General features: G+C 34.0%; 4 protein-coding genes across 9 annotated transcripts in view; 1 reads left to right on the top strand and 3 right to left on the bottom strand.

Moving 5' to 3' along the window:
• Positions 1-7,451, bottom strand: part of LOC140040014 (uncharacterized) — a 36,039-nt gene extending 28,588 nt beyond the window's left edge. For all 4 annotated transcript variants that reach the window (XM_072085637.1, XM_072085663.1, XM_072085653.1 and 1 more), the window contains exons 1-10: positions 7,040-7,451; positions 6,116-6,229; positions 5,765-5,902; positions 4,497-4,940; positions 4,058-4,162; positions 3,595-3,723; positions 2,071-2,225; positions 1,663-1,823; positions 1,100-1,356; positions 392-958 (exon numbers count right to left, since the gene is read on the bottom strand). In XM_072085637.1, coding sequence (XP_071941738.1) covers positions 392-958; positions 1,100-1,356; positions 1,663-1,823; positions 2,071-2,225; positions 3,595-3,723; positions 4,058-4,162; positions 4,497-4,940; positions 5,765-5,902; positions 6,116-6,229; positions 7,040-7,382 — 2,413 coding nt within the window. In that variant the 5' untranslated portion in view covers positions 7,383-7,451. The remainder of the gene's footprint in view (positions 1-391; positions 959-1,099; positions 1,357-1,662; positions 1,824-2,070; positions 2,226-3,594; positions 3,724-4,057; positions 4,163-4,496; positions 4,941-5,764; positions 5,903-6,115; positions 6,230-7,039) is intronic.
• Positions 7,452-8,653: 1,202 nt separating this feature from the next.
• On the top strand, positions 8,654-10,275 carry LOC140040005 (MKRN2 opposite strand protein-like). The gene is made up of 4 exons (XM_072085625.1): positions 8,654-8,917; positions 9,043-9,092; positions 9,366-9,534; positions 9,971-10,275. The coding sequence occupies exons 1-4, from the start codon at positions 8,721-8,723 to the stop codon at positions 10,185-10,187; spliced, it is 633 nt and encodes a 210-aa protein (XP_071941726.1). The 5' UTR covers positions 8,654-8,720; the 3' UTR covers positions 10,188-10,275.
• A 276-nt stretch (positions 10,276-10,551) lies between these two features.
• On the bottom strand, positions 10,552-15,701 carry LOC140039999 (protein ABHD13-like). Its single transcript, XM_072085611.1, has 8 exons — positions 15,589-15,701; positions 14,963-15,213; positions 14,430-14,661; positions 13,901-14,001; positions 13,136-13,389; positions 12,770-12,874; positions 12,288-12,395; positions 10,552-11,902 (listed from the first exon to the last, which is right to left on the bottom strand). Exons 2-8 carry the CDS (start codon positions 15,150-15,152, stop codon positions 11,834-11,836), a joined length of 1,059 nt encoding a protein of 352 aa, XP_071941712.1. The 5' UTR covers positions 15,153-15,213; positions 15,589-15,701; the 3' UTR covers positions 10,552-11,833.
• A 429-nt stretch (positions 15,702-16,130) lies between these two features.
• LOC140050117 (monoglyceride lipase-like) lies at positions 16,131-24,028 on the bottom strand. Of its 3 annotated transcripts, none has more exons than XM_072095179.1 (8): positions 23,700-24,028; positions 22,675-22,817; positions 19,707-19,813; positions 19,300-19,436; positions 18,943-19,053; positions 18,613-18,702; positions 17,927-18,115; positions 16,131-17,467 (listed from the first exon to the last, which is right to left on the bottom strand). In XM_072095179.1, the coding sequence occupies exons 2-8, from the start codon at positions 22,812-22,814 to the stop codon at positions 17,369-17,371; spliced, it is 873 nt and encodes a 290-aa protein (XP_071951280.1). In that variant the 5' UTR covers positions 22,815-22,817; positions 23,700-24,028; the 3' UTR covers positions 16,131-17,368. The 3 variants fall into 3 exon arrangements, with proteins under 3 accessions (XP_071951280.1, XP_071951263.1, XP_071951272.1); XM_072095162.1 differs by having other exon boundaries at positions 17,900-18,115; positions 23,700-24,015; XM_072095171.1 differs by having other exon boundaries at positions 17,900-18,115; positions 23,782-24,015.
• Positions 24,029-24,208: the final 180 nt, after the last annotated feature.

Here is a 24,208-nt window from a genome sequence, read left to right as displayed (position 1 = left end):
AGGGTTGTTATTGGTAACAATACACATTGAAGGCAGGGTTGATAGTTCAACATAAAATGTAACTTTATTTAATTGTTTTACAAATAACAGAAAACATATAAACAAGATAATCAGTCTGTAATATTGTTTTTTTAGCAAGTCAAGTTGAGAATAACGTTTTAGTTGTTACTGTACATTTACAACTGTCTGGAGCAATGCTAGTAACATTGAGGATAAGGCAAATATAAGAACAGTCTAAGTTGCAGAGCCAAGTCACAAGTATTGATAACTATTTTTACTTACTTGCAACTAGCAGATTCTTGTATTTCATTCTTTTGCAATTAAACCTCAAAGCTTCTGGTTGTATAGAACTTTTCTTTTTGAATTATTTAAACAACATGATTATATTTACCTATACCACAAAAGCATATGAAACTGTCAGCAGATATCTCAACACAAACGCCTTGATTAAGACATGGCCTAGAATCACATATGTTGAATTCTTCTTCACAATTTATCTCTGTATATCCAGGCTGGCAGATACATTCATAAGCTGCTAGTCTATCTATACACATTGCATTGTTTAGGCAAGGATCAGACTCGCACTCATTAGTGTTAACCTCACAAAAAGCACCGGAGTACCCTGGCAAGCAATCGCATCTATAATCACCAACACCCTCTACGCACGTCGAATTGTTCGTACAGTTATTCCCCTCGCAGAAGTCAATATCAATCTCGCAAAATTCCCCCACGTAACCAATGGAACATCCGCATGAATATCCATAATCTTCTTCTACGCAAGTTGAGTTATTTGTACAATTATTTGAGTTACAAAAAGGTATAAAAATGTTGCAGTTTTGTCCGTAGTAACTTGGAAGACAGTCACATGCATAGTTTGTGGTATTCAGAGCTTGGCATGTTCCATTATTTTGACAGGGATAAAAGGAGCAGTTGTTAAGAGGTACTTCACAGTTGACACCTGATAATAAAAAGCAAAAATAAAGCAAAACAATTCTTTTTTTTTTTACCCAAATCAGTACATATGGACATTACATTTCAGTTAAAAGAAAGAATAAATTATAAAATTCATTTATTTTATTTAGTTAAATATTTTTCTAACCTGTAAAAAGTTCTGGGTCACAAAGACACCTGTAATCGTTTATCTGATCTGAACACCTGGCATTATTCAAACAAGGTGATGACTGACACTCATTAACATTCACATCACAGGTGTCACCTGAAAATCCAGGTGTACAAGTACAGTCAAATGCATTAATGAGATCATTACAGATGCCTGCATTTTGACAGGGTGATGATGAACATTCATCAATGTCAGTCTCACAGTTGTAATTTGCATATCCAGGTGGGCAGATGCACCTGTGGGAAAAAAATGTTAATATATATATATAAAAACCTCTTAGAACGTGAATTTTCAACTATTAAATGTTAAAATAAATTATCTGTTACACCTGTTAATAATAGGTAAGTAGTAATTTTTTATTTGATTAACATTTTAAAATAATAAAATGTAGAGGAAATGTTATTTGATTGGTGACATAGGTAATATGTCCTTTGAAGACAACACTATTCAAACACTTTTGCTACATCCAGGATTCCCATATAAAATTCTAAATGGCTTATTGTGCAAGATGTAATAAACATAATAAAGATGTGGGCACTCACCGATATAAGTTGATAGCGTCTTGACATGTTGCATTGTGTTGGCAAGGGTTACTGTGGCATTCATCTAGGTTGATGCTACAATTCTCACCTTGATATCCATCCAGGCAACTACACACATAGCCACCTGATACACTTGTACAATTACCACTATTCATACATGGCTAAAAGAAAAATAAAATGTTTAATATTTAATAATTATATGTTTAAGACATAATAATGTTTAATGCATAAAATATTTATTAAATTAAACTATTTAATGGATAAAGTACTTAATGAATAACATTTTTAATGGATAAAATATTTAATGAATAAAATGCTTAATAACATACTCTTTCATAGTGGGGTACCAGAAACCTTACTTTTACAACTTATTCACTAAGCTTACATCTACGTTTGTAACACACTTACATTATTTAAACAATAATCCATCTCAGCTTCACAGTTGACACCTGTGAAATCACCATCACATTTGCATATGTAACCACCTGGCCTGTCCATACAGGTGCCATTATTTATGCATGGAGCAGACTCGCATTCATTGATATCAGTACTGCAATTAGCCCCTGAAAACAAATAATTGATGTGTTACTGTATTATGTATACTTTTTCTTGTCTTGTTTTTTTCTTGGTCAGATGTTTTGCCCTACTCTGACGTAATTTGTACTTTATACTAAGTACATTGAGAACACTTGCGAAGCAATGCAGGTATTTCTCAGGTGGGACTGGTGATTGCGAAGCAATGCAGGTAATTCTCAGGTGGGACTGGTGATTGCGAAGCAATGCAGGTAATTCTCAGGTGGGACTGGTGATTGCGAAGCAATGCAGGTATTTCTCAGGTGGCACTGGTGATTGCGAAGCAATGCAGGTAATTCTCAGGTGGGACTGGTGATTGCAAAGCAATGCAGGTAATTCTCAGGTGGGACTGGTGATTGCGAAGCAATGCAGGTAATTCTCAGGTGGGACTGGTGATTGCGAAGCAATGCAGGTAATTCTCAAGTGGGACTGGTGATTGCGAAGCAATGCAGGTATTTCTCAGGTGGGACTGGTGATTGCGAAGCAATGCAGGTATTTCTCAGGTGGGACTGGTGATTGCGAAGCAATGCAGGTATTTCTCAGGTGGGACTGGTGATTGCGAAGCAATGCAGGTATTTCTCAGGTGGGACTGGTGTTTGTGAAGTAATGCAGGTAATTCTCAGGTGGGACTGGTGATTGCGAAGCAATGCAGGTAATTCTCAGGTGGGACTGGTGATTGCGAAGCAATGCAGGTATTTCTCAGGTGGGACTGGTGATTGCGAAGCAATGCAGGTATTTCTCAGGTGGGACTGGTGATTGCGAAGCAATGCAGGTATTTCTCAGGTGGGACTGGTGATTGCGAAGCAATGCAGGTAATTCTCAGGTGGGACTGGTGTTTGTGAAGTAATGCAGGTAATTCTCAGGTGGGACTGGTGATTGCGAAGCAATGCAGGTAATTCTCAGGTGGGACTGGTGATTGCGAAGCAATGCAGGTATTTCTCAGGTGGGACTGGTGATTGCGAAGCAATGCAGGTATTTCTCAGGTGGGACTGGTGATTGCGAAGCAATGCAGGTAATTCTCAGGTGGGACTGGTGATTGCGAAGCAATGCAGGTAATTCTCAGGTAAGACTGGTGATTGCGAAGCAATGCAGGTTTTCTCAGGTGGGACTGGTGATTGCGAAGCAATGCAGGTAATTCTCAGGTGGGACTGGTGATTGCGAAGCAATGCAGGTATTTCTCAGGTGGGACTGGTGATTGCGAAGCAATGCAGGTATTTCTCAGGTGGGACTGGTGATTTTTTTTTTTGGTTTTGGGGGGCTGTACAGTATACAGTCTTCATCTTCATTATAATTCATATGTTATAATTATCAGATGTTGTTACAACTTTTCTTTAATTGCAGGTGTTTATATTGACTCACCTGTGAAACCTTGTAGACAAACACAAGTAAAGTTGAAGCCAACATCACCATCAATGCAAGTTCCACCATTCAGACACAGTGAAGTGTTACAAGCATTGATATTCACCTCACAGTTGGCACCAGTGAATCCTGAAAAAGATAGAAACATGGAGTGAAATGAGTAAAAATTATAAATACAGTGAACCCTCCTTTGGGACACCCTTTATATTCAGAGGACACCCCTACTAAGGGGACACTTTCCAGTCAAATAAATGTGTGCCGGAAGTATATGTACAGTATATATATATAGTATACACTATGGCCAATCTCAATTACTATCACCCCTATTAAGGGAACATTTTTTATTAGGATTATGTGGGAATAAGGATAAATTGTTGACATCAGTAACTTTGGAAAAAAAAAAGGCAGAGGCATATCCTACATGCTTTATGTCACATTTATAAAACTTAGTTCTTGAACTTACCAGATAAACAAATACAGTTGTAAAAACCTATCTCTTCTTGGCATATTCCATTATTACGACAGGGGTCTGAGTTGCATTCTAATATATCAACATCACAATTAAATCCTGTAAATAAATGGTATACATCAATTAAAATGTTATGCATAAGATGTTGCAAAAACAGATTTAAGATAGATATGAGATATGTATTTAAATTTAAGTCAATGATACTTGTCTTAGTTTTAAAAGAGACCTTTTATCAAAATGTGTATACAGTAGATGCTATCAAACATTTTATACATTACATTAATGTATTTCATCTTTGAGTATTGTATTTGTATTTCATTTATACCATTTAGGTCAGGGGCGGATCCGCGCCTGTAGGTAATCCTGGCTCATTGGTTTATGTTATTTGTCCCTATTTTGTATTGAAATGTTTTGAAGGAGAAATGAATAGTACCTGTATACCCTAGCTCACAGTTGCACACATAGCCAGGCCTGCCTTCCAACGCTCCCAGATTCAAACAGTTACCATTCACACACGGCGTAAATATACAATAATCAATGATGTCATCGCAAAATTCCCCAGTATAGCCTGCCACACAATTACAAACAGCACCGTTTATACCCAAACTACACGACCCTCCATTTGAACAGATGACTCCAGAACAAAGGTCAACGACCTCTTCACAGAGTTCACCGCTAAATCCTGAGCTACAATTACAAGTGAAACTGGTAGACTGTGTGATGCATGTGGCATCATTGAAGCATGGTGTTGATATACAAGGGTCTTCAATTTGATCACATAACACGCCAATGGTCCCAGGTGGACATATGCAAATGAAGCTGTTAGTCTGGTCAATACAGGTGGCTCCTTCTTGGCAAGGCTGTGATGAGCAATCATCTAGAATACACAGAAATAATTGAGTTATCAAAAACAGTACTTTAACATAATAGGAAAATTTAGAATTTAAATAAGTATAAATTAGACCTTTAGGAATTGTACAATTTGTTGCATAATCGTAATACAGCATGCTGGGAATTCATGGTACTGTGTACTAAGGTTAATACTGAAATCAAATTATGTTGTTGAATAGGATGAAATAGGAATAAGATATTCTAGTAAAAATCCCATAAAATCAAGAAAAGATTCATTTTTTAAATACAAAATTATGAAAATTAATAAAGTTTAATCAAAGTGGAAAAAACCTACTAATAATAAGATGTAGGAGGGTATACTGGTTTTATATTAAATAAAAGAATTGAAAATGAAAATTTATTCAGTAAAAAAATGGTAATTGAATGTAATGCAAAACATGCAGATTATAAAAATAAAATAAAAATGATTGAAAATAAATTATTAAAAAAAAAAAGTAAAATCAAACATACTTGCTTGTCGTTTCTTTCTAAATTGTATTACTTTTGAATGTAAATAAACACAAAAATTTACAACCAAAAATAATTATGAATGATTTGAAATTCTAAAAATGAACATAAAATTTATGTACAGTAATTGCAACAAACTTAACTTAAACTTTCTTTTTTTCTAGACTTACCTTACGGCTTCTACTGTGCTGTAATAACACCAAAACATTAAACAATAATTTAAACCAGAAACAATGTTAATATTATTTTGATTATCAATACCACAAACAATTTACATTACTTCTATTAGATACTTCTATTTGATAAGATTGTGATGTACTATAACTAAGAACTTCTTATTACCTATATTTTGTTCACATCTAAGCCCAGTAAACCCTTGTTGACATAAACACACAACACCTTGATAGATTGAAACACAAGTTGCACCATTTAAACAGGATGAATCAGTACAGTAGTAGGTTAGCTGAAGACAATCAGGGCCTAGAAAAAAAAAATACAAAATCAGTGAATAATTACATATAAGTTGTTTCATAGATTGGAAGGACAATTTTTAATGATTTTGTGAGTACAAATGCTGCATATATCCAATGCGTGCTTTGATACAACAATAATCGAATACTCTTATTCACAAGTTAAATCAATCAGATATTTATTATACTAATAATTAGTATCAATTCAAAGCAGTCGCGTTACCTGTAAATCCAGTGTTACAGGTACACCTGTGAGTGTTATCAGTTACATCTTGACAGGTACCATTGTTACACACACCTGTACTGCATGGGCCTATGATCTCTGAACAATTCAAACCTTCAAAAATCAATAAAAAAAAAGGGGTTTTTTTAAAGAAAGGTGATTAAGACACTAAATTTTTAAAACAAGAATTAGATTTAGTTATTATTTACAGTATTAGAAACCTTTGAAAATGCAAGTATTATTATGAAGTGAATTTTTAAATATTATCTAAATCATTAAATATTATGTAAATCATTATATATTATCTAAATCATTATATAAGAATGCTCATCATAATATTATTTAAGCCTTTACCGGATAAATTTCTATTGTGTGAACACATGTTACCGACTATTGATAATACAGTTATTATCCAAGCCTTATATCTGATAACTTCCTTGTGTGAACACATGTTACCAACTATTATCGATTAGTAAACAATGTCTATTGTCCATTAGTACACAATAAGATGGAATGAGTCACTGTAATCAATACTATGAAACTGACACAAGGATAGAGTACAGTATATGACTACACCCACTTGGTAGAGTACAGTATATGACTACACCCACTTGGTGGTGGTAAGGTACAACCAATGCATAGTGATTATTAATACATTATGTATTTAATATGGTATACAACAAGTACAAAATGATAGAACACAGCTAAAAACGTTCGTAAAAAAAATGAGTTAAACATCTATAAAAATACAACTATATTACAAAACTAAAAAACAATTGATGTTAAATTAATAAAATGGGAATAATAAAATATAATACTACTGTATATAATATAATCATTACATTATGACTACACCCAATTGCAACTAGATTACAGTAGCACATGACTGGAAATTATTTATTTTATAACTTAGGCAAAATTTACCTGTAAAGCCATCAAAACAAATACACTCATAACCCCCTGCATCCAGACCCTCTTGATAATCTCTACAGAAACCATTATAGCAAGAAATTCCATAACAACCATCAAACTCCTGGCAGAATTGTCCATAATATACCTCATCACATTCACAATTGAAATCATCTTCAAAACTTGTAGATAAGCATGCACCATGACCTGAACACTGCTCACTTTGACCAGGTAGATGGCAACTAACAGATTTAACGAATACAGTTAGACGAAGCCCAAAACCACACAAGCTGAATGGGTTGTCAGGTAGCTGAGTTAAGTAGATGATTCCTGGCTTAAGAAAGCTGGCAGGCACCATCAATGTTGACGCTGATGGTGAACTAACTAACCATTGATCCGTGTCAATATCATTAGTATCACATGACTCAAAAACATCATATGACACATTAGCAGGGAACACTACAACATTCTCAGAAGGGACGAGGAATAATGTGTCGCCCTCTTGGATCGCAATTGGACATAACTGATGATAGTTGACCGTATCATCTACAGCGACGTCACCGTAGCATTCTTCATACGTTTGGCACACTTTATCAACAGACCAGTCCACAGAAACGTTAATACTTTGTTCATGATAATCAAAATTTTTCTCGCTGCATGTGATACCAGAAACACATTTGGCTGACAATAAAATCAATAAAGTTATATAAAAAATGTGTATAAAATTTTGGTGGGAAACTTGTGGAAATGAATTTGAAGTTACAGTCCAGCTGCAACCTCTGTGTCGACGACTCCTCATTGAAGACATCCTCTGATATCAAGTTATGTTACAAAAATTCTGCAGTACAGTTGTCATACTAAAATGTACACCCTCATTCTGCAAAAGAACAAAATAAATCATACACATTTTTATGAATATTTATTCCTATTTATTCTCATGTGTAGAAGAATGCGTTTGTTTAAATGTATTAATTAATTATAAGAGCCTAGGCCTAGAAATAATATAAGTATCTCCAAATAGACCCCTATCCTCTGCTATTTTCAGCTAGCCTACACTGTAATTTTAATTGAGACACTGACACTCACTGTCCTTCCCATGTATTTACCCTCTCTACAGACAGAGCAGAAAGGCCAGCCTAACTAAAAAGAATAAAGTAAGAAGATAAACTAGTATTGTCATTTATAATATAGTAACACTACATTCCACCAACATTATACATTAACAATACTATAAATTATATCGATATTAAATTAATATAGTGTCTTCTTACGTTATTTAAATCGTATTTAAAAGTGAAGATTTGTTCGGAAGTTGTTGAAATTTGATCGTCTGCTAGCAAAGCGTCCGTTGTTACAATCTCATTAATCTGCGTACCTAGCTTACTAAAAATAATTCAAAATAAAAAATAATGTTCAAAAATATTAATTGTTGATATTACTGGTATACAGTTATAGTAAATAACTTTAATTAGTAATATTTAAAAAATGAATACAGTTAATGAATATGCATTATATTAATGTATATTTATTCTTGTTTTTTTAGTTTAAACGAGTAGCCTACGTAATCTAGATTTCTTTTTAAAAATCAATTTTTTAGAGGGCGCTCTATATGTAAACAAAATACAGAAATGGAAAGATGAATGTGTTAATTTTTTTTTTCTCCAAAAAAACAGTTACAGTGTATTGATATTTTTAAATGGTATCAATTTTGAAATTTAATCACTGCAAACCTCAAGGAATATTCTGTTTTAATATACCACCTGTATGTCCAGTATGTAAGGGTAATTTGTCAAGCCTCCGTAGCCCTCCTGTAGCAATCCCAACACCATTTATAAATGGAGTGAAAAGACCCTGTTCTGTCGTGGTCAAACCAACAGTGGGTAGCTTTCTTAGGTAAGTCTATGAAGCTGCATTAAGTTTGAACATTAAATATTAATTTTATATTATTTACTTTCTCTACTACAAATAAATCAGTTGAGTTATACATAATACTGACTGAATATTTATTATTTTTACAGGGACTATAAAAGTGGTTCTAATTTGCATACAGGTGTCACTGATTCAAAAGGTAATTGAAATTCAATAAATCAGAAATATATTTATATTAAATGTTGATTTATGACAATAAAAATATTAATTTAGATTTACCCTCATCATATTTGTTAATCCATTCATTTTATTTATATTTTTTTATTTAATATTCGTTCATCATTTTAATTATGATTTGATCATATGGAAAAACACATTTTATTTTGTGTACGAGCCTCTGTTACAAAATAAAGATTTGTTATTATATGTATCATATTATAATAATCATTAATATTTAATTCCCCTTTTTTAGGTTGTGTACACAATTACGATGAAGAAGGTATACACACAGACACAGATTCAACCACATGGGAACAGAGCCTAGCGATACCAATTGTAGACCTTGTAGATGAAGTACTTAAAGACATCTGGGATGAGAGGCTATGCAACATGATCAGCGAACCAAACTGGCAAATAGACAGGTACGATAAATGTTTTCTATGTTTACAGAATTGATTACAGTATATTATGACCATGGGGCCTGGATATGAAATTTGGGGGAAATGAGATGGTGGGATTATACTTGACTCGATCATGGGATTATCATTAGTTCATATACAGTATATAGATTGCCTTTAAAAAACAATATCATCATCATCTGATCATTGTAATCATCATCATCATCCATATTTTTAATTTCAAAATTTGTCAAATTTGACAAACTGTTCATATGAAACATATACCGGTACATACAATGAAAAAGAAAAGAAAAATGTGACATGTCATGTTTTTTTTTTTTGCTTTTCATAATTCTGTAAAAGAAAACTGTAAATTGTCAGCCTTAAGATTATAAAAATGTTATTTTGTATTCCTTTTTATGACGAAGAGAACTAAAAATGACTTTAAAATTCTTTACAGATATCATCCAGATTTGCATAATTGTTTTGATTTTGTCATTAACTTCTTGAATTGCGTTCAGTTCAACAATTGGAAAGTAAAGTGCAATGAACCTATAACAAAGTCGCAGTTTTCAACAGAATATATTGTGCCAGCTACAAGCAAGGCTGCACGTTATATATCATTATATCGTAGCATAGAACGGTATGGCCCAGTCATCCAGCAACAATTAGGATAGTCGTAACCAGCAATCCATGGATTGGGTCGTCTGCTACAGGAATCATTAACAAAGAAAATGTTCTGACATATAATGTGTATACAATCAATCATTTTATTTATATTTGATACAAATGGTATGATAAAAACTTGTTCATGATTTCAACTGACTTCAATCCATGAAGGCATTAGGCTCTATCTACACTATCATACTTTATGTGATATGCCCAAATATGGACATGATGACATATTACTACCATATTTGGGCACACTCAAATTAGTTTGATAGTGTACACAGAGATTTAGGCTAAGCTTACTAATATCTAAAATAAATTCATAAATTAATAAATAAATATGCAACATTTGATTTCTTAATTCTATTTTTTAGGGTTTTTAATTGCGGCAGATGTTGCACCATTGTAGTATATAAGAATATTTATTTATTTATATTGAATTGAATTTTATTATTTATATTGAATATAGTAGCATCATATAAATAAAAAAATCATTTAAGTACAGTTTAGTATTTATTAAGTTATTTATATATTAGTGTACGAGAGCTGAGTTATACCCCCCTCCCCCAACACCCCTCATTGAAGCAATTACTTCTCTCATCATGGTCAACATGAACCGGTTTAAAAATTGCTTACTTTCATATAAAGCAGACGAAAAACAACACTATCTTATGTTTGGCAAATACCAGCACTCTAAACATGATAAATTGAATACAGTTTATGAATAATAAAAATATTCATTAATATAATCTGGAATGCCTACTGAATTTAACACGTATTATTTTATCACTGGTGATTTACAATCAAAATAATCGAAAAAGTTAAGTTAAAATATATAAGAAGCAGTAGCAAATTTAAAATTTAAATCCTGTGCACCGTAGCGAGGGCAGTTCATTGCATAAAAGAAGCAAGTATTGTCATGAGCTAGGCTAAGCCTATTAACCATATTTTTACTGCAAATCTCTAGTTTGCAAAGACTACTTCACGAAAAAGGAGAACCTACAATCGAACACACAAACCCCTGGCTACAGGCTTGTATCATAAAGAACAATCTTATTGCAAGCAAATGTTAAATTCATGACATGGACAATGAATGTCATGGTTCACATATAAAATATCACAAAATTGTTCATACTCAAAGTTTATTTGGTTTAGTTACTCCACTACCACCACCATAACAATTTATAAGAAATTTAAGAATGTATTTTCATTCTTTATTCATCTATGAAAGACATTGGTTATCCATAAAACATAAAACACCACCTTTAAAATATATATATACAGTACACACAGGTAATACATTAGATTTTAAGACGTTTCGTCCCGTTCACAACACATGCATATTTCATTACCATCCTTGCAAAACCTCTACCACTCATCAATACCTACTTTAATAATATGGTCTTTAATAAATTTCCTATTTCATGGTGTTTATCTAACCCCTCCACCCGATCAGATCAGTAAAATACAAGGGGGGGGGGGGGGAAGAGCGTTTAGGTCTTATACAGGCAGGGGAAAAAGGCAAGAGAGATAGTCTATGTTTTAACATGACCACATCCATTTTTCCTCTTACTGTATATGTTATCTGTACTATAATGTAGCTCATAGCTCATACATCTTAGGTGTTACAGTATATGTATATCTATACTGCAACTCATACATCTTCTTCTTCTGCACCATATATTGCACTGCTTAACAGGGGCATGCTATCCTGTCTTGTTACCTGAAAAAGAAAACATTGATAGAATATTATGTTAAAGTGCGCACTACTGAAGAAAAATATAGTGTATCTGTTATATCACATTAATTCAAATGATGAACAAAGAACTGTGGCATGGCATTGTGAATTCCATCTTGAATGCATCCGCGTGATAATGTGATATGAAATTGGTAGCAGTACTACAAGAAAGCAGATGGGCATTGCATTTCAGCCTAAGGACATGTTTAAATCTAAGACCTATCAACCATTGGAATTTGTGCGTATATTTGATTTATTCTAATACCATACAGTACAAGAACAGATATGAACAAACAAAACATGCAAGCATTTGTATGGTACCTGAGTTTGTATTAGAAAAATGTCTTATGACAGGTTTCAAGTAACTTACTTCACTCAAGAATTGACCAACAGTGTGGAAATAGCCGTCACATTGCCAAGTTTCATTGTGAGTTCCTCGTTCAAAACGTGCCATCTTTTTCATTCTTGAACCACACCTCTAAAAACAAAATAATACAATTTTAAGAATTGCAGTATGTAATCATACAAACGTGTACACTGGGTATTTTTCTTGGAATAAACTACAATGCCATAGTATAATAGGTGTAACATATGCACCTGTTAATATGTAGTATTTATTTGTGTATTTTATATCCTTTAAGAATTATACTTTATATTTTAGATTAATTGTAAATGAAATGTTAATGTCCATAGTTTTTATATTTGTGTTAACTTTAGCCATTGGCTATAAATGTTACAAATTGTATAGTGTTTGAATAAATCATATAAATATTAAACTAAATGAAACTTTTGAAGAATAGACAGAAATTCACTTTCATAATTTACATATTAATTACCAGTAAATGTTTTTACCTGAAATAACCTGTGCATCATCTGTGGAGGAACAAGTTCATCTACTGACCCTGATAAGAATAGTGTAGGCACCTGTATTCTAAAGACTTTTAAAAGAGAAAGATACTGAAAAAAAGAAGAAAATATATGGATCTTATGAATATTAATCCAAAGGCAAATTACTGAATAAATGACAATGATATTGTATTGTTATTTAGTGTATATTTCCATATTTTATGAATTACTATAATTCTAGTTGTGTGTGGTGAACAAAAAACTTCAGAAAGTTGCTATTTATAGCTATTGATACTGGCCATTTACAGCTATTGGTACTTGGCTATTTACACTTATATTAGAAACAACTAACAGTCTGACAAAAGAGCTTACCTTATTTTTATAAAACATTAATGGAAGCCATTTGAGGAGTTCAAGCCCAATCACTACAGCTCCCATTTCTGGTATATTTGTAAATGTATTTTCTAAAATGAGTCCTCGTATCCTGTCCTGATTCTCAACTCTCGATGCTAGATGGATTGCAACAGCACCACCTAGTGAACGACCCATTACAAATATCTTGGTATGATCTATGTCTGATCGAGTGTGGAGGTAGTCTAAAGCAGTCTGGGCATCCATATATAAACCTAAAAAAAGAAGTTGTACTGTAGCTTAGTGGATGATGCTCATCTACCAATCTCAGGGTCCTGGGTTCAAATCCTGTCAGATGCCAGAATTTTTTCTCATGATGAAAAAAAAATTCCACTGTAAAATAAAACTTTGTTTATGTAGAGCATCTTGTGTACATGTTTGTCTTGTGAACAGGATTGCCACCTTTAAGAAGGATGTGAATGAATTCGCTTATGGTTAAAGATGGCAATTTGCCTACAGTATAAGGACAATAATGATGATGATTATGATTACATGATGATGATGTGAGATGATGATGGATGATTTATGATATTAACTAATAATGATGATTATGATTACATGATGATGATAATGTTAGATGATGATGGATGATTTATGATATTAACTAATAATGATGATTATGATTACATGATGATGATAATGTTAGATGATGATGGATGATTTATGATATTAACTAATAATGATGATTATGATTACATGATGATGATGTAAGATGATGAACCTCACCTGATTCACTAGGTGTACCGTCACTTCTTCCATAACCTCTATATTCTAACAACACTACATTGCACCCACACACAGAATGTAGGGCATTTGCATTTATATATCTGTGAATCAAAATTAAACATTGTTAATAGCTAGGTTCACATTCAGAAATTATCGTGGGTATCATGATGTTCTATGTGAACCTGCAGGAAGTCGTTAACATGATTTTCTTTATCACGTTAAATCACTCTTTTATTATTAGATACTGTACATACATAAAGCCTTGGCTACACTATCAAACTTTGTGACAAAAAAATATAATGCGTCCATATATCGACATGATGATGTCATATTACCACCATATTTGGGTATATCACTACCATATTTGGGCACATATTTTTGTCAAACTAGTTAGCTTAAGGCCTGAGGAAATTTCCTATTATCATCAATTGGGATTGTTTTCACGTGTCTGGGATTGGAGGAGTTGACTATTACCATTATGTATACAAGATAGCATGTAAAAGGAGGAATTAAGAAGGCTATCACTCACCTATGTCCTATGTTACCAGCATTTCCATGAAAAAATAAAATAGTTGGCACTCTCGAACATTTGACAGGTGCCTGTTTGAACAAGACAGCATTAATGCTCAAACCATCTTTTGTTTTTAAATAAATATTATTATACGGGATACCGACAGCACTCGGGGGCGTTACGTACATTGTTGATGACTCTGGCTGTTGTGGAAAATAAAGTAAACTATCTTGAAAATTGTAAAATAAACCTGAAAAAAAAAACCAAAAAAAGAAATTGGTAGATTTTTTGAAATTATACATGAAATAGTAAATTCAATTTCTTTTATTTCGGATAAATTTCATCCATATCAATGTAGAACTGAAATTCATTTCATGTCTTAACATATTTTTTAAATGTATAGATTGAAGTTTAATTTATAATATAAGGACAAAATAAATTGAATCTTGAATTGTTTATATTTCAGCATATAGAGGTTGGAAAATATTAATTTTTCTTTTATTTCAATGGAAATAATTATATCAACAAACATTTGCATCTGTTTCTCTTACCAAACAAAGCACTAAAAACCAAAAGTAAAATGAAGAAACTTCCGTAAGCCCAATAAATGAGCAGAAGTATTAGTGTACTGGATGTGCATAGCTGCCATACTTTCCACACAATGCTTTTCAAAAGTCTACACAGTAAATGCAATAAAGACGAGATTACTGATGGTCCTGGCGGCAAACGACGAGTGGCCATCTTTTTATCTGCTGCTGGTGGGATGATGATGGCTTCCTCTTCTTCTTTCTCCAGCTTGATTCTGAAAAAATATTACAATAAGATAATACTAGCCTAGGCCTACTAGGCCTGAATGATTATTAAATTTATTGTCATTTCAACAAGTTGCAAAAAAAAAAGGAAATTACAAAAAATGCAGAACCATCAAACTCAAGGTCATGGTGTGTGTAGTTGACTGCATAACCACTCACCACTACTAGGCCTAGCTTACCCACCTACTAGTACTAGCTCTAGCTAGGACTAGGTTAGGTAGGGCCTGGGAGAGTGGGACGTTATGTTCGTACAGCCCGTTCTGCCTCTCTAGCTAGGCCTAGCTTAATAACGATAGTAATGGTGACTGAATCATTTCTAAAACTGCAATAATAAAATTATACATGTAATAATATATGTTCTTTACCTTAGTTATCAACAAAGTTTATAAAAAAATTTAAAAGCCAAAGAAAATCTAAAAATGAAACCAACAATTCGATTCCATTTTTCGATAATTTCTGATGGAAATGATGCCCGCCCTCAACTAAAACCGCAATTGTTCCCGGCCCTACTCTATACTCGTTTATTTCTCGTTTTAGTGTTTTTCCAATCTTCCCTCTCAGACTGAGAGCTACATTTATACTTTGAAGCTATTTAAACATTAAAAGAAAAGTTTGTCTGGTACCAATTGCTTTCATTAATCAAAATGAAAATTAATTACATTGCTTTTCAGGTAGATAATTAAGATTTGCTATAAAGAAAGATCATTATTATAAATGCGTAAATATAACTTTATCAATGTGTTATGTTCTCCGCATTATCACGATGTGTTGTCTATCGATTACAAAAATCGATTTATTGGTACCTATTTATTACCACAAATATTATCAATATAATTTTCAAAAACTCAGAGAATACTAAACACCATAAATAGTACAAAATTGTATTTTATTAAATCTAAAATCAACAAAATGCTACAATAACTTTACTCCTAATAAATTAAATTGTATATAAAGCTCTGTCTACACTGTCAAACTTGATGTGACCAAAATTATGATGTGCCCATATATAGACATGATGATGTCATATCACTACCATATTTGAGCATATCAATACCACTGCACACATTTTTTTTTTGTCAAACTAGTTTGATAGTGTAGACAAACTTAAGCTTGTAATTCCCAATGGACTTTATAGGATCGAGGACACAACGCAATGACGTAGGCCTCCTACGCACTACAAGTAATACAATGACCAATCACTGTATTCGAATATTTTTTCCAAAATGCTTTGGTTGCGCATCATCGTCCTTATGGGACTTTTAGTAAGAAAAACTTTACCAATACTATTTCAAATTTCTATACGCTATATAAATAGATAAATGCATATTATTAAAAACATAAATCTTTGATAATTGGTAGAGGAAACGTGAGCGGTACGCGCACACATTTCCAATAAGTCCGTAATGAAATAATATTTTAATACTTCAATTCTATTTATACAACAATACGGCAATAACAACTCGGCGTATAATAACTACATAGAGAAAAAGTGACCTTGGTACAGCCAATAACAGGCTATCAAATTTGGTTAAAATAGTTAATATTAATAATCGTTAGTTTGTTAAAATATAAGGTTAGTCATCAAAGTTAACAAGAGAACAATATAATTTTTGTTTAAATTTAATTATATCATTTTTTTTTTATAATTGTTAATAAAAATAAATGTGTGCATGTGGAGCCTCATTTATCTTACTTTTGTATATCACCATAATAACACAATTTTCACAATAATTCATTATACCTCTTATTGGTGTTGTCTGCAAAAGTTAACTAACCATTAAGCTCTGTCTACACTATCAAACTTTATGTGACAACAAATGTGATGTGCCCATATATGGACATGATGATGTCATATCACTGCATTGCAATTTCTTTGCCAAACTAGTTTGATAGTGTTAGACAGAGCTTTACTGGGGTGTATATCACATAATCTAACTCAATTCCACAATAATTCATTACACCTCTATCGTATTGTCTGCAAAAGTTAAAGAAAAAACTAATAAATAAATATATACAAATATCTACAATAAATTAGTAATAGCCTATGTGGCCTATTTTTACTCTAAACTAACTCGAACTTTGACAACATTTTATTTTGGGTAAACAAAATGAGCTCGTGAAAAATGACTGCAACGTGACAGAGATCTAAATCCTCTTCACCAACCAGGCTACAATGTCACCCTTGACGACTTCAGCTTTCTCAGGAGCCTCGTGATGCAATGAGTGACGTTGATCAGGGTAAATCTGAAATCACAAAAAAATAGTGCATGCCGCAAAATCAATACAACTTGGTTAAGTTCCCAGGATGTCGCAAGTAGTTTGGCCAATCACGACACGATCACCAGAATTGTCGTTTGTGATTGGTCAACACGCTCCGACGTCAATGGGTTGTGTCCAAATTGGAAAAAGTAACGTAAAGGCATTATTGTGCATAAAAAGTACGCCTTTAGGAAAACGTAAAACGACGTAAAGCTTGGTTCCCACTAGGACGCAACGCAATGACGTAAGCGCAACGTAATTGATTTGACCAATTAAAAGCGATGGATTATTCGAACTGTCGCTTGCGTTGGCAACTGGCTTGCGTTGCAGTATACGTCCGTGCATTGTCCTAGTGGGAACCAAGCTTTAAAACATAAAATATTAGCGCATCATGCGTAAAAATATATATAGGCCTACCTTAAATTTTTTGTCCATACTACTTGCCTTCTCAAATAGAAGTTTTGAGCCTTCGAGTGAGCATCGTTTGTCACGTTCACCGTGTAGAACAAAGAACGGCCAGTCAATGCTGTAGATCTTTCGCTCGAGTTCTTCCATGGCCTCCATGAAGATGACGCAGTGTCTCGCACGTAGTCTGCCGTGATACACCAGAGGGTCTTGGATGTAATCTACTATCTAATTCAAACAAGAAACATATGTCAGTATGTCATTGGGTCCGTCGCGTCATTTGTTGTCGATGATGGTGTTCTGTATTCGTTTCATCTAAACATGAGATAGTATACAATACAAGACATACAAAAGAAGTTGCGGTAGCCTACATAAAAAAATAAATAAATTTGACGAATGTATCGATGTGTTTTAGAAGCCGGGTGTGTAACTTATTAAGCTTGGTTCTTCTCACCACTTTTGGACGCAACGCAAAAGCGCGTATACGTACGCGCACCGCAGGTAATTGACCAATCACGACACGATGGATCATCCAAACTGTCGCTTGTGATTGGTCATTGTGGGTTGAAGAGGAAATCAAATTTAATCATGGTCATCTTTGGATCTACAGTACTTTATTTTCTTTTGGAAACACCATGACATACAGTACACACAACACCTCACTAGAATGTATTCCCCATTCACAAACGTTTAAAAAGTTAGGCGTGCCATTCATATTAATTTACCTCTTTAGGATGCGAACTTAATGAATCTGGATCTATCTTGGTAACACCGAATAGAGGTGCAAACGACGCCGCTGTCTTGTCGATAAATTGCTAAAAAAATCAATAACAAATAACATTAATTGATCATGTGATGGATAGTCATCTGACTTATCAGACGTAGATTAATTTACCATCTAAGTTTATGATTAGATAAAAATGTGTTCTTATTACCCATTAGTGGTGATGTTACAAATGCAGTATTGCCCACTATGTTATGATGTATACACGTACATACACATGGGTAGTGCTATAAATTAAAAAATATTGAACGTAACGTAAAATGTAACAAACCGAAAAAGCGGACGCTTGGTCTGGAGTAGGTGTGATAGCAGGACCAATTAGCACACATCCAGCGAATTCTTTAGGTCTTGACAGCACCGCCTTGATAGCTATTGTACCGCCCTTTGTTAAAAACAAAAAGTCTGTTTTTATTTTATTTATTTTTTTTTTTAAATGAAATTGTGAGTGGTCTAATGATGTTAAATCTTCGTTCACAAGTTGTTCTATCTACACTGTAACATATCTTATAGTTGGACATCTTGTGATTGGTCACAGTGCACGTACACCAGTGCGTGTGACGTGCGTGCGTTGTGCGCGGCGTCCTGTGCTGTGAGCTGAGGACAAACCTTTATATTTACGATAACTTACCATACCATGTCCCAATATGAATATTTTAGCGTAAGAGTGAATTTGTCTGATAATATCGATGTGTTGAAGCGTGTCTCTAACATATGTTTTAAAATCAAGAATGTCAACTGCCACACCCTCACTACCTCCGTGCCCAACTAAAAAGCGATAACAAATAAAGAAATTAAATTATAATTAATAATATTAAATGTAGGCTTTATTCTTCGTAATCAACAGGGAAAAGTGAATGGTAATAATTTGCACATTTGGCCAATTTATTAAACTAAATCATTCTGCATTGTTATTGATGTAGCTTACCCAAAATTATTGGGGGGGGGGGGGCATGGAAAGTTAGTTTTGGCTATTAAATCATTCCACTTCCACTCCATCACGTTTTGCAATATAGGCCACCAATGAATGAACCTTACCGTGGTCATGTGAGTATACTTGAATTCGCCTGTGAACTATTTCTTCTGCAAAGGCCTCGTATCGCAGACAATGCTCAGCAACGTCATGACAGATTAGCAAGATCGCCCTGAAACAAAACCAATTACTTGTTTAATCGTATGCACAGTGATTGTCATAAAATACAACAGTATTTGGAAAATATTAAAGAGCATTCTGCGCTATCTAAACATATATGAATGGTACTAGACACTAGGGGTGGAGAGCAATTACTATGTTACACGCGTGTGACACGCGAGGCAATGATATCAGAAGGAAGCAACGCGCAAGGAGGACGTACGCGCACCGCAAGTCCTGACCAATCACAACACTTTCGGTGATCCGTCACCTGATTGGTCAAATTACACATGTTTCGCGCAAGTCCTTATCTCACGTCAAGTTAAATTTTAAATTGTTCGGGTTTAGGAAACTGTGATGGCTAACTTCGATTTTAAATATTTAATAATAATATTTTTCAAGCAATTGTGACCTGTATGATGATAAATTGGAAAACCATTCAATACATATTTACATTGATCTATTTCTTGTACAGCCATTTTATTAGGCATTATAATAGTTAATGACTCATCGGCGGACTATAGTAGGTGCCATGGGAGATTAACGTGTTATTAGCCGTACTTATCTATTGTATTGTTCATTCCATGCTGTCGAAATAAAGCACATATTAATATAACATTCTGTTTGTGCCGAAAACTCCACGTCCCCTCCAAAACATATACACAAACTTCGAACGAGCCCCGCCCCCTCACTTCCCCAACCCTCACTTCCCCAACCCTCACTTCCCCAACCCTCACTTCCCCACCCCGCGAAGTGCCCTGTTTAAACTAGCCTAGCTCATGTTTCCTCTTTTGTAGAAAGACGAATCCCTTTTACACAGCTAGGCCTACACAGTTTTCTTAAATCTTAACCTCAGACAGGCTTCGAACCCCTTCCTTATTATAAATTCCCACAATGACCAGAATATATTATTTTTATTTAAGATAATACACCACAGTAGTATAATTGTGAGTTATTATATATTTGATTATTATTTTACATTGATTATCGCTACACAGTAGAACCTAGCTCCATATTCTGACATCACTATTTAGGGGAATCCCTATAAGGGGACACTTTACCGTAAAAACGAAGAAGGGGAAATATGTTTTAACCGTCATTACCTCTTATTAGAGGTTCTACCGTAATAGTATCGCGTTATTTATAATCTGAGATGGCAGCCATCTTAGAAATAGCACTAACCATCCTTGTAATAATCTGAGATGGCAGCCATCTTAGAAATAGCACTAACCATCCTTGTAATAATCTGAGATGGCAGCCATCTTAGAAATAGCACTAACCATCCTTGTAATAATCTGAGATGGCAGCCATCTTAGAAATAGCACTAACCATCCTTGTAATAATCTGAGATGGCAGCCATCTTAGAAATAGCACTAACCATCCTTGTAATAATCTGAGATGGCAGCCATCTTAGAATAGCACTAACCATCCTTGTAATAATCTGAGATGGCAGCCATCTTAGAATAGCACTAACCATCCTTGTATTGTTCACTGTTTTGTATTATTTTTACGCTAACAACAAAATTGACACTATTATCTTTTATCGACATGCAATAATGTTTTATCATCAAGCTTTTCTAATAATTGCTGGTTCTAGGATCGCCTAAGTGGATATAATAACATCAATGATAATAACAAAGTATTGTATATCCTTTTTTACAGACTCTGTATATTTTGTATTTTTAATGTAGGTTATAGTTACTGCTGTTGGCGGGTGTCAGGAAGCTCTTTCTATAGAAAACAACAAACATATCAAATCCTAGTGTACAACATTTTTCACAGAATTCCTATTTGTTCCCATTATTTTTTACCACCATGATTATTATGCTGCTGATATTTCAACCATGATCATGTTTTTGTATTCTTATTACAAATATATATATATATATATATATATATATATATATATATATATATATATATAGTACACTGAGGCCTACTATAATTTGGCAAGTGCAAAGAAAAGCTCATTTCTGTATCTGTATCCTGTATCCGCAACGTACAAACACTACCTCTGGTTATCGCGTACGTTCGTTAGGGTCATGTACAAAAAATATTTTATACTGCGAAGTGTGCTTTTGAGAAGTTACTATTAGGCCTATAGCAACAATATCTAATCCTTGTCCAATCCTTGTAACCTCATCCATGTCGAAATGTTTTTACTAGCATGATTTCAACCATATTATTTTTATATATTTTAAATAATTTAATGTATATTCACGGTACTACATTTTTGGCGAGTGCGAGGAAAAGTTCATCTTCTTTTGAGCATTAAAACAACAAGGAAGATTCCCATTAGTCCACCATTGCATGCAGTACTTTGCTTGTTGTCAACGATCATGTGTGAAGGTGTCGATGTGATAATGTTATATACATTATATAATGATGTTATAATGTACGTTCAATGAATGCACAGTATACGTGGGATTGTAATATATTCAGTAACTGTTTAGGGTTTTTTTTATTTCATGTAAAAACTATTGATACCTTAGAAATGTTACTGTATTCATTTTTTTGTCGACAATGTGGAGTTCTCCTCCTGGAAGTAAAGCCTGTTTTCCTGTCGACGTTATTCGTTGCTATCGTTAACAATAATCGGAAATCTTTTACGTAAACATTGAAATGTTAACGATTTACAGGAAAAGGTACTCGCTATCGTTATCGTTTCAACTTGATCGTTTTCAAACGATCGTCGTTGAACTGTTAACGATCAACGACGATAGGGTCGAATAACGTCGACAGGAAAACAGGCTTTATATATAAACTATAACTTACGGATACAGAGAAAAAATGAGTTGGAAAAACATTGAAAGAATGACTAAATAAAGAAAAATAAATGCCGATTTTGATAACCATAAACAACCCATGACTTACCGAATCACTTTATCTCCACCCTGGACTTCCCAGCATTTAGTGACGACATGTTGTCCGTCTGCATTGATGAAGTAAGGACGTCCATTGTAAGTGGAACTTAACACACTGCACGTCTTGTTCTTATCGTTATTCTCCTCCATCCCCTGATCAATAAAAGGCATACACGAGTTTTAATAACACATTAAAGCTTGGTTCCCACTAGAGACGCAACGCAAGGACGTGACGCAACCTAAATGATTTGCCCAATCACATGCAATGGATTATTCAGTTGCTTGTCGACATTGGTACTTTCGTTGCGTCTCCTATAGAGTGGAAACTACGGTTAATCCTCACATGAAGAGAATTCACTTTCAACTCGACAGTTTTGGTTTGTTTTAACTTTAACCAAGGTAATCTAACAACATGATGCTGAGCTCAGGATATCAAAAGGTTTATCTGTGGCTGTGCGACACGATCAGGTCCACACCCCCAGACACCGCGCGCCGCAGAGAATATGTACATAGTACAGAACTGTCTGTATTTGTCGCAGCCAGACATAAGATCAACGCGTTCCTATCTTGCCAAGGCGAGCTCAGTGTTTTGTTTTTAGATTGCCTTGCTAACCATGATCTCATAATTTGCTAATTGAATGGGTTGGGGAAACTGTGATTGTGAGGAATGGTAAGGTGTGGGTACATAGGCCTACGAGATAGATGAGATCAAAAGTACACAAAGTCAATTAACTACACACAAGTCGGAACAACTTACTTATGTACGCACAACAATTGTAGTCCGTCCGATCCGTAAACGAATCCGGAAATTCGTTGCTCATTTTGTTGTAAGAGCGAATAACGTATTGTACCATATTATGCTGGTAATATCGTTAGATAATAAAATGCCCTAGGGCCGGCCTACTCACCAAATTACCAACAACAATATTTGTATAGTGTAAAATGACTTTACACTTTAAAAAATAAAGTATAGACTATCCCTGACTAGTCAAGTAAATTTCTTAAAATATAAAATCTCTTTGATCGATGTCCTACCTTGAATTCAACCGTTTTCCCTCAGTAAATGTCAAAATATGGAAAGTTTCGCCCATCTATCGGAAATAAAAAATAGAATTACCTCTGATCAAATTAATGAAGCAGGAATGTTTGAGAGCTCCAGATGTGTAGTGTGAAACCAAAATATCGTCTGCTGCTAAATTACGCGCGCGTTAAACTCTCCCATGAATTAACGCGACGACGACAATGTAAGGCTATATTTTACTGTATATTTAACTAATGAGCATTTCGCTTTATTGTCGCTATACCTTCAGCTCATTTCTGTGAATCATCTTTGCTAATGAATCTAATTTTATGAGGTCGTTTGGTCTTTATCCGACGATAAAATCGACAACTTTGTAATAAAAGCATACGTTCTTTGCAATGTGTTATAAACGAGGTACGCTTCCGCTGGCATTTCATATGAATATGGTTCTCAGGGAATATACCATGAATTACTATATAAATAGGCCCTACAGCAAAATAAAATGCGTTGGGGAAAATTAGTC

Source organism: Antedon mediterranea, chromosome 1 (genome assembly GCF_964355755.1).
Source record: "Antedon mediterranea chromosome 1, ecAntMedi1.1, whole genome shotgun sequence".
In the NCBI taxonomy this organism is placed as follows: Eukaryota; Metazoa; Echinodermata; class Crinoidea; order Comatulida; family Antedonidae; genus Antedon; species Antedon mediterranea.
Note: the sequence above shows the minus strand (reverse complement) of the source record. Positions and strands in the feature narration are given on the sequence as shown.